This window comes from Mugil cephalus, chromosome 2 (assembly GCF_022458985.1).
Source record: "Mugil cephalus isolate CIBA_MC_2020 chromosome 2, CIBA_Mcephalus_1.1, whole genome shotgun sequence".
Taxonomy (NCBI): domain Eukaryota; kingdom Metazoa; phylum Chordata; class Actinopteri; order Mugiliformes; family Mugilidae; genus Mugil; species Mugil cephalus.
Genome location: NC_061771.1, coordinates 15,490,064 through 15,501,032, shown reverse-complemented (window position 1 = coordinate 15,501,032; position 10,969 = coordinate 15,490,064). Strand labels below are relative to the sequence as shown.

At 40.9% G+C, this 10,969-nt stretch overlaps 1 protein-coding gene across 1 annotated transcript; it reads left to right on the top strand.

The window, feature by feature from the left end:
• The first annotated feature begins 378 nt into the window (after positions 1–378).
• On the top strand, positions 379–8,280 carry LOC125003249 (arachidonate 12-lipoxygenase, 12R-type-like). The gene is made up of 15 exons (XM_047577336.1): positions 379–498; positions 635–814; positions 1,061–1,265; positions 1,410–1,491; positions 2,274–2,396; positions 2,485–2,588; positions 4,090–4,256; positions 4,416–4,559; positions 4,920–5,123; positions 5,211–5,297; positions 5,386–5,555; positions 5,932–6,053; positions 6,748–6,848; positions 7,341–7,511; positions 7,598–8,280. Exons 2-15 carry the CDS (start codon positions 662–664, stop codon positions 7,775–7,777), a joined length of 2,013 nt encoding a protein of 670 aa, XP_047433292.1. The 5' UTR covers positions 379–498; positions 635–661; the 3' UTR covers positions 7,778–8,280.
• Positions 8,281–10,969: the final 2,689 nt, after the last annotated feature.

Sequence of the window (10,969 nt, the reverse complement as noted above, 5' to 3'; positions counted from 1 at the left end):
TAAGTTCTGCCTCTTACAGAGATTTGTTGGTTGTCAGCAGCCATGTTTTTGGACTACTTCTGTGTGTTTCTAAACTAATTGTCTAGTTCAGTCCTCTAATGCTGGATATAGAATTTGGAGATGATACATGCAAAACTCAAAAGGTCTTATGGCACAGTTTGTGAAAAACAAAAAACATAAAAACATCTTTGTGGGCTTTTATGGCTTTCCAGGAATTTGACCTACCCTAATTGTGAAAGTGTATTGCACCTATTATTGTTCGTTGACTTCATGGCATCACATCTCAAACCGTGTAAAAGTAATGTACCCTGCCAGTCATCTCTTGCCTCATCATCCTGTGGTTTTTGAGGTGTTGTAATTTACACACATACAACATTTCTTCAGTACAGCCGGATGGACACTCCCAGAATGCTTACGGTATAAAAAGAGATATCAGCTGTGATTAGTTTCATAACCAGAGCAGTCCGCCAAAGGAACTTCTTGGTGTCATTAACAAAGGTAAGAGAGACATTTTTCAGAGGATAACAGTGAGTCAGTGAACCGCAATCGTTTCTGTATTTTAAATGTTTAGCAGATGACATAAGCTGTGCGACACCTTAATGTGGATAATTGTGGTAAATTCTCTCCTCACCAGGACTCCATTCCACTTTAAAGACTGAAAATGGTGAATTACAAAGTGACCGTCTCCACTGGCAACCTTGCCGGTTCCACCACTTTTAACAATGTCTTCATTAAGCTGGTGGGCACAGAGGGGGAGAGTGAACAGAAATGGCTGATAGACTTAAATGGACCTTTAGACTTCATCAGAGGAGCTGTAAGTCCACCGACTCCATCTCCTAATGTTGTGACCTATTGAATGCTTCTTCTGCTTTGCCTCCATGACACGACACTGATTTAGAGGAAGTGATGAAAAACTTGATATGTCAGATTTGTGCTCAGCAAAGACAAAACATTCAGAAATATTGTGTTTTATGTATATGTTTGTATTTATCTAATCCACAAGCTGATTATACACATGAGTTCTTGAAATGTATTTCAAAGCAACTGGTCATTTTTATAGGTGGCCAGTTTTACCGTGTCCTGTCCCACCTCCCTGGGAAAGTTGGTGTTGATAGAGCTGAACAAACGGCCCCACGTACTCCTCCCAGAGGGCTCTTGGTTTCCTGCCAAAGTGGAGGTGAAATCCCCTGAGGGAAACACCTACCACTTCCCCATCTACCGCTGGATCACTGACAGCGAGGTGCATCGTTTCAGAGAGGCAACAGGTTTGTGGAAGTTTTCTTGTCTGACACATTGTGAATGACTGACCGTGGACAGATTCTGCAGACTACACTAGCGGGAATCAGGACAAAATTCCCAACATACTGCAATTATCAAGTATTTAAAACCTTGTTTCATTTTCTTTTCAGCTCTGACAGTCCTTGAAGACAAGCATCATCTTGGCCAGTACAGTCGACAGCAGGAGCTTAAGGAGAGGGAGCAAGACTACCGGTGAGAGATCAGAACGTGCTCATTTAAGCAAAACTTTCCCACCTTGGGAGAATAAACCGATCAGCCACAACATTAAAACCACTGTCAGCAGGAGATTGACATTGATCATCTTGTGACAATACAATGATCTCCTGGGAAAGTTTTGGACCATGTTACTTAGACATGAATCCACCTCGTTTTTTGAATGATTCCTTACAAATCTAGGTTGTATATTGTAATCTTTAACACTACATGAATTGTCTTTCCTGTTTCATACGTAGTCCTGAATTTCCAGATTCTGATTCCAATATTCCTGTTTGAGAGTAGGGGCTTCAGTTCTGTGACTTCTGAGACTTTGCAGCTTTCATCAGTGTGTGTAATGAAAACTTCCCTGAGGGAAAACATTTCATACCAGCAAAAGTGGTTTAGGATTACAAGAAACATGAAAAACAACACAAGGTGTTGACCTGGCCTCCAGATTCACTAGATCCTAAACTGATCAAGTATCTGTGGGATGATCCACAGAGCCTGTGATCCTGCCCTCAACCCACAGGACCCAAAGGCCCCCACTACCAACATCCTGTTGCCAGACACTATAGAACACCCTCAGAAGGCCCATGCCTTAGGTGTATATAGGAAGGTGGTCATAATATTATTCCTGATCGGTGTATACAGTATATTAATGAACTATGATTATGAAACAACTAACTTCCTTAGCTGTTTATGACATTGGACAGCCAGAATTAAAATATAGAAGAAGTCGCAAATATTCAAGTGTTTTCTCTGTTTGTTTTTTTTCCCAGCTGGGATGTTTATCTGGAGGGAATACCCCACTCCATAAAGGCAGAAGGCCCTCTTTCGCTGCCTGCTGAGGTCCGCTTCTCCTTCACCAAGACCACAGAGTTTCTCTACACATCAGCCACAGCGTAAATTCCTCAGACTCTCTGTGACATGTGTTTACCCATTCTAAATGGTTTAAAGCATCATAATACTATGACTGTTTTCATTTTCTAGACTGGCAGAACTGCAGCTGAAGGGACTGGATGAATGTCGAAAGCCGTGGACTGACATTGATGCTATCGATCGAGTCTTCTGCTGCAAACGGACCGACATATCAGGTACCGCACTGTCCTGGTATGTTTATGAAGTAGCTGATATATAAGGGGCAAGTTTTACAGCTTAAGTCAGGGGTCCACTTTACCTGCACCTGTACGTACAGGGATCTCTGTATACCACAGGGAATGAAGTATTACAATACTAATTACTGTTTAATGTATCATCTGCAGTCTGTGATGCTGATAAATCAAAATCTCCAGCTCTTAGAGCACAAATCACACAACAACAAAAACCCCACAGCAAAACAATGGCAAACTATCATTTCTACTGAATAAAGACTCTCGCACATTGTTCCAGAGCAGGACGGACGTTTAATATGGCAGATTTTTACCACAGGTTTACTACCATACAGCATTTAACTAATAGAGTCAGTTAGCCAGAGCCACACAAACAATGCTAAGGAAATAATAAATTCCATATTAAAGCCAAAATGTATCTGTACAAATGAATCCTCTAATGCCTCAGTATTAGCTATTAGATAATGCATAATATATGACATGAAACGCACAACTAGCTAGATATTTGTCTAACTATGGAAAAAAGGAATGGCACGCTCTATTCATGATGTAATCCAATTATTTCCAGATTTTCTGCAAAATGTCTTACGAAATTATGACCTATACAAAACAGTTTGCAAGAAATCTTCATAAATGCCCTGGTCACCTCCAGCTTGGATTACTGCAACTCCCTCCTTACCCTCTATCTGTTCTGTCCCCTAACCGTTATATCCACCTTATCAATTTTCTAGCCACACTGTATTTTGTTTGTATGTATTTATATTACGTGCTATTGTATTTTATATGTATTTTTTTTTTTTGTTCTTGGGTGACCCTGGGTTCTTGAAAGGCACCGACAAATAAAATTTATTACTATTATTAAGTGTGTAGTGTTAAGTACATGTCACGACATTGTCCTGACTGCTTTGTGTCAGTTGCCCTGTGAACATAAACCACATCCTGGTTAAATTTGACATTGTAACATATTGTACCACATCAGTCTGTGAATAGGAATGAAGTTTAGGTTTGGAAGCACCCTGACAATAACAGTGTTTTAATTCCCAACACGTGAATTCAAGATTCAGGAATCATTTATTGTCATTATTTGTGTATGCGACGAATTTTTGGATGGTAGCTACGTCAGCATTGTGGTGTGGGAGGTGGTTGATTTTACAGCTCTAGAGAAGAAGCTGTCTCTCTCTGCTGGTGGTGGCTGTGGTATTTCTCTACCTTTTCCATGAAGAGAGAGGTACAAACAGTCCATTGCCCAGGTGGATGGGATCTGCAGCGACCCCGCTGGCCCTCTTTCGGACCCAGTCAGCATAGACTGAGTCCAAATCTGGGAGAGGACCCCCTACAATCCTTGAAGCAGTTCTTAACCAACCCAAAAAACCTACTTATTTTCCTGTCTCAAATGCAGTCAGAAATCCGGGTAACGGCAGTAGCAGAGCAGGACTGTGCTTCAGTGTTTTAAATACAGTGAAGTTCTGTTTTGTTCTTTTACTAGACTATGTCCAAGAACACTGGAAAGAGGACGCTTTCTTCGGCTACCAGATGCTCAATGGTGCCAACCCCATCTTGATCCGGCGCTGTTCGGTCCTACCTAAAAACTTCCCTGTTACCGATGATATGGTCTTCAGAAACGGCCAGGGTAGCCTGAAAGGTGAAATGAAGGTGATTGCCTCATACATCTGGTTGTGGACTAAAATATTTTCTTGAATCTATCTGCCAAATGTGCTGATAATGTAATATGTTAACATTGCAAATGTAATATCGAGACCATGTGCATGGGAATCAATTTATTTTGTCATTTTTTGCTGGAACTTCAAACAGAGAGGGAACATATTCCTGTGTGACTACAAGCGTCTGGATGGACTGAAAGCAAACACCATCAATGGGAAGAAGCAGTATTTAGAGGCTCCCCTTGTCCTGTTCCACAAAAGACCTGATGATAAGCTGATGCCAATTGCTATTCAGGTGAGATTTAATGTTACTTCACTGTTTTTGTTATTAAGAAGTACAAGTTGCTCAGAAGATCCAGATCAACCTACAGAAAAATGGGGAGATGAGAAGTTAGTCGGGCCTCCAGACTAAGCAGGTGCAATCTACATTTGTCATGTTTGTATCACACAAGGATTGATGAGTTTAAAACTCTGAGCTGATTTAACTTGATTTTGTCCTCTGACCTCAGATACCCATGCAGAGAGGAAGAAATCTTACAATAGGTCAATAGGCAAACATTCAATAACAACAGAAAAAATCCTTCTCATTACTGACCTGCATCGGTAATGGTCTAAATGTATGAAATGAACCACATCCTCATTCCTTCTCCTGTAGCTGAAGCAGACTCCAGGACCTGACAACCCCATCTTTCTTCCTACTGACTCTGAGTACGACTGGTTGTTGGCAAAGATTTTTGTGAGAAGTTCAGATTTCAGTGAGCACCAACTCAACACCCACCTGCTGCGAACTCACCTGCTGGCTGAGGTTTTTGCAGTGTCGCTGCTGCGCAACATTCCCATGGTGCATCCTCTGCACAAGGTATCTGTAGCCGATGAGTTAATGTTGATGTTGTATATATAAAATCACAAGTCACTGTGTACTAAAAGATTTTCGTCTTTCCCTCAGCTTCTTGTACCTCACACTCGCTACACTCTGCAGATCAACCACTTAGCCCGACAGCTTCTAATATCCAAAACTGGAGTTTTCACTCAGGTATGAGAAGATAGTTACCCAAACAATGTTTTCTTGTTCAATGTAAAGTTGAGTCTGTGTCTCTGACTGAGGTTTGACTGTTCAACAGTTCTCATCTTCTGGGGGTGAGGCCATGATCACCATCTTGAAGAGATCACTGTCCTCAATTACCTACAGCTCCCTCTGTATACCAGATGACATTGTTGAGCGTGGACTGGAAGCTGTGCCAAACTTCTACTATAGAGATGATGGACTGAAGCTTTGGGATATCATCCACAGGTACAACAGCCTACACTTTCCATTCTTCGTTGGTTTTACTAATGTGATTATAATGCGAATTCTTGGATGCTTTAATTACTTTCCCATGCTGTACTCACAGGTCTTATTATATGCCGTTGTTTCAGGTACTCAGTTATGCAACATATCTCTTTTTAATGTACTGATGTGATGGGGAGCTCCCACATCCATGTGGTTAAGGTGCTGACCAATGTAAACCCCAATGTCTCTGGTTTGAGTGCATCCTCCCACTGTAATAACATATCAAGAAATATATATTTCTGAAAATGAGTTGCATGTAACCTAAGTAATCCTGGAATATACAGTGTCTACAGCAAGTGTTTTACAGAACGTGTCCCATCTCATCCCATCTCTCAAGGTTTGTGCAGGGAGTGCTCGGATACTACTACAAGACTGACAAAGAGGTCGAGCAAGACCCTGAACTGCAGAAGTGGGTTAAGGACATTGTTGAACATGGATTCCTTTCCCAAGAAGGCAATGGTATGGTGGGCTTTAAAGAAAATCTTAACTGTATGATAATGAGGAACTGGGTGAGGGTCCCAGAGGTACTTTTGGGATTTGCTGTAGGCTCTTAATACTGTTGTGCTGTCTGGGTTGACACACCTGTAGAACAATGCATTGACCCCGGGGCTAGTGCCCTTCTTGTCTCTGGTGGTCCCCCTTTTTACAAATGTAGACAGACAGGTGTGTGCCAATTACTGGGGTATCACACTTTTAAGTCTACATGGTGAATGTTATGCCAGGGTAGGTTAAGACCAACTGTCAAGTCTTGGCTCCAGGGGGAAACAATATGGGCTTGGTAGTGTGTCAGTAAGTATATTTTTAAAGGACATATTGTTTATGATGTTCATTGACAGGATTTCATGAAACAGAAGGTGTAGGTTTGATGCAGCATGTGCACTGTCTCTTAGTGGTGATGATAGAGTGAAGATATAAGACAAAACTCTTGATGTGTTCATGTAGCCAGTAAGAACGTATGTATGTATGTTCATCGACATTCATCAAGTATCTACATATGTGGTTAAACCTGTGGGTGTGTACCCTACACACACATGTAAATATAGATGTAGGCAACAATTAGGTTTATTCACTCTGCTCAGAGTCGACCCTCTGCAAACTTTCATTTAGTCTAAAATGCCTTTCACTAATCTGGCTTATTCTTTGCAATCAACAGGAATTCCCAAGTGCTTGACCAGTGTGGTGGAGTTGGTCAAGTTCGTTACCATGGTGATCTTCACTGGATCAGTGCAGCACTCAGCTGTCAACTCTGGACAGGTGAACACATGGACTCTATCCAAATGAATAACCATAAAAAATAGCACATCTGATAAAATGCTAACTGAGTGACAATAACTGGTTATACTCTTACCGTCACCTTCGCCAATGAGCGGCAGCCACTGAGTACAACTTATTCTGGTGGGATTTTAATTAGTTGATTTTCTGCCATTTTTATATAAACCAAGAACAGATTTTGACATATTAGGTGTTGATATGAGGATGGTTACAGTTCATCCAGAGTAAGGCAATCCAGAGTTGTGGAGACATTCCTTTCATAACCACAAACGTTTAACTTCCATGCTGCTGCAAGAGGAAAAGGGCAAGTTACTCATTTACCACCAGTTGTTGAAACATTTCAGTCTGGACCAAACAATATGGCTGCCTGACGGAGATAAAGTAGCATATTAAATAATAGTAATAGTCAAGGTGCTACTATATATGCTTCAAAACTTCATACTCCCTTATTCATTGCCTCTTCATTAACTACAGTATGACTACGGTGGCTGGATGCCCAACACTCCCATCTCCCTGCAACAACCTCCACCAACCAAAAAGGGAACATCAAGCGAGGCCACGATGCTGGCCACGTTCCCTGATGTCAACACAACCGCTCAGGGCATGGCCACCATGTGGCTGCTCAGCAAGCAGTCCAGTGACTTCGTAAGTATCCAGGACTTCATGTTGGTTGAAATATATCAAGGTTTGCAGCTGCAGAATTAAACTAAATGTTTGGTTGGTTTTATCAGGTCTCCCTTGGCCGTTACCCTGAGGACCATTTCTGTGAGGAGGTTCCCGTAAAGATGATAAAGAAGTTCCAGGGAGAGCTTAAAGTGTTGAGTGCAGCCATCAAAGCCAGGAACAAGAGTCTGGCTGTGCCTTACACATACATGGATCCAGACCTGGTAGAAAATAGTGTGGCCATTTGAATACTAGAAGGTATGAATTCGTCATCCTCAGGCCAAATTCAGCTTCATTTTAACAAAAAGACCCAGACCATAAACTGTATATGCCGATACAAAGAGACCAATGTTTGTGATCCTTGTACACAGGCTTGCTGATTTGTAAAATTGATTGTTGTGGAGGTCAATCGCACAACAGCAGATTTAACAAACGTTGAGCCTGAGACGGAACACTGCATTATGTCCAAATGACCTTAATAAAGATGTGATGGGTGGTGATAACATATCGTGTAACCACATTCATTAGATACATGATGAAACTAAAACATTTAACATTTGTTGAATGAGCTTGTATATCATTAATCCTGATAATTTAATTAATAGATACTGCTGGTTCTTGTCCTCAGTGGCCAGCCTGGTCATTTTTGTGTTTGACTGCTGACTTTTCTTACTCTTTCTACACATACATTGCTTTAAATGCCTTACTCACAGCTGTACTTTTCTGAAATATATTCAACCTTCTCACAATCTCTGGTGTCATCATCATCTTTTTTTTAAAGCAATATGTATTCAATTCAATTTTATTTATATAGTGCGAACAACAATGCAATAACAATAGAAATCGTCTCAAGATGCTTCACAAAAACCAGCCTGAAACCCCCAGAGCAGCCTGAGGGCGACAGTGGCAAGGAAAAACTCCCTTTTAACAGGAGGAAACCTTGAGCAGAACCAGCTCATATGGAGGGACCCATCTGCCAGGTAGAAACAGAAGATAGACAGAAAAGAAAAACAGGAGAAACAAGATAAACAAACTTCTGTCGTAGATACATACATCAAGCTGAAGGAAATACGTAGGATCTAGTAATATAAAGCATAGCAGATGATATAATGTGACAGTTTGTGAGTATAACTGGAATCATGGGCAGGTTGGTGAATCGTTCATCTAGGTAGGAGTGGACAACTGGAGGAGGCCATGAAGACTGGGGCAGATGTAGTTTATGGAGCTCCACAGGTCTGATACACAGCACTCCAGACCATGAAGACTGGGCTGGTTGATGAGGCCACAGCAGCAGATGTAGCTTAAAACTCCACAGGTCAGATATTCAGCACTCCAGACCAGAGACCCTCACAAGAGGATGGAGGGTTGGGGGGGGAGTGGAGCGGAGGGGAGAGAGTAAGACACATTGGTTAGTAATAGAAAATAAATTATAAGAGATTAGAGGACAGGAAAAAGAGAAGAGGAGAGGGCATGTCCTCAGTGCATCGTCCCCCTGCAGCCTAGGTCTATAGCAGCATAAGGGATGTTTAAGTCCAGCCCTAACTATAAACTTTGTCAAAAAGGAAAGTCTTAATCCTGACCTTAAACGTAGAGACGGTGTCTGCCTCCCAAACCCAAACTGGGAGCTGGTTCCATAGGAGAGGAGCCTGATAGCTGAAGGCTCTACATCCCGTTCTACTTTTAGAAACTCTAGGAACCACAAATAGACCTGCACTTTGAGATCGTAGTGATCTGTTGGGACAATATGGTTCTATGAGGTCTTTCAGATATGATGGAGCTAGGCCTTGTATGTAAGGAGGAGGATTTTAAATTAAATTCTAGATTTTAAAGGGAGCCAATGAAGAGAGGCTAATACTGGAGTAATATGATTTCTCTTGCTAATTCCTGTCAGTGCTCTTGCTGCAGCATTTTGAATCAGTTGGAGGCTTTTTAAAGAACTATTTGGACAGCCAGACAGTAACGAGTTACAATAATCCAGCCTGGAAGACACATGCATGAATTACTTTTTCCCGCATCACTCTGAGAAAGGGTTTTCCTAATTTTGACGATATTACAAAGGTGAAAGAAAGCAGTTCTGGTCACCTGCTTTATGTTAGAATTAAAGGACATATCCTGGTCAAATGCAACACCAAGGTTTTTCACAGTAGTACCTGAAGGCAAGGTAATGCCATCCAACGAAAGCAGGTGATTAGATAATGAATCTCTGCCATGTTTAGGGCCAAATACAACGACTTCGGTTTTGTCTGAGTTTAAAAGTAGAAAATTACAGGTCATCCAAGATAAATAAATTAATCAATGAAGATTTTTTTTTTTTTTTTGATTATGTCGACAAACTGGACAGGCAGCTGAATCTGCAGGTGCTAATTCTAACCCAGGATATCAGATTTAGGGTCAGATCTACTAAAGGTCTGTGCAAACTCATTGCTTGCACAAAAAAGTGTACAAACTGATTTACTAACAGCGCGCACTAAGGGTTGCAACTTTCAAAATGGCACTATTACCTCAGTGAATATGCAATATAGGCATTTACACACAATTTTGCATGTGCTGGGAGGAGAAAATGCAAATATCTTAATTTAGCACATGCAAAGTGATTTATCAAGCCTGAAAGCAATTTTGCTCATAGAAACTACGTCTATATTTAACACGTCTATATGGCTGTTGAGGAGGAATTCACGCATCTTCATTTTGCAAATAAACGTTGCCATGAAACACATTCTTTTTTCATTCCTTAAATATCCAAATGGGTCAGATGTTTACAATAAATTTCATACCTGTGTGTTTCATACGTACTGTGGTCTGCAATAAATATTCCGTTGTGTGGGCCTCTTTTATTTGGCAGTCTGTCACTGCACCGTGTCTTATTATTATATTAAGATGGTTTTTGCTCTAACTCAGTGATGTGTTTAGTTGCCCCTTGGGTTTACACCCATGTAACGGCACCAAACGTCATTTTGCACTTGAAGTCTCAACAGTGAACACCAATACCACGCAAGTGCGCATGCAAATTACTACACACAATTGGGGATGATATGTTACAAAATAAAAAAATAAAAAAGTAAAAGTAAAATACAATGAAATAGTATAAGCAATTAATTATAAAATTTTACACAAAGCAGTGTAACAGAAAATATATGCTTCTGTAGGTGTTTCACACCACCATATATACACAAGATAAATATGCAATAATGTGCATTAACATTGATGACATGGAGTTGTCTGTTACAAAAAGGTGAGTTGCTTACTTAGTTCATGGACACAGGCAAGAGAAGACATCACTTACCACTCAGCTTTGACAGGAGATGCAAGAGAGGAACAGCTGAGTAGAGAAAAAGAGAAAAAGAAAGAGAGAATTTAACATTGCCAACATTCATTTTTAACGTTTCGTGATCCCTTTAGTCTCTTGGTTTTTCCAGACAGTGAGGATCATTCTCTGCTAG

Excerpts from the sequence above, each read along its gene's own strand:
- LOC125003249 (XM_047577336.1), top strand. The coding sequence starts at position 662 with ATGGTGAATTACAAAGTGACCGTCTCCACTGGCAACCTTGCCGGTTCC. Across the intron at positions 1,492-2,273 it reads GAGAGGGAGCAAGACTACCG|CTGGGATGTTTATCTGGAGG; the intron begins GTGAGAGATCAG and ends TTTTTTTCCCAG. Across the intron at positions 2,589-4,089 it reads CAAACGGACCGACATATCAG|ACTATGTCCAAGAACACTGG; the intron begins GTACCGCACTGT and ends TTCTTTTACTAG.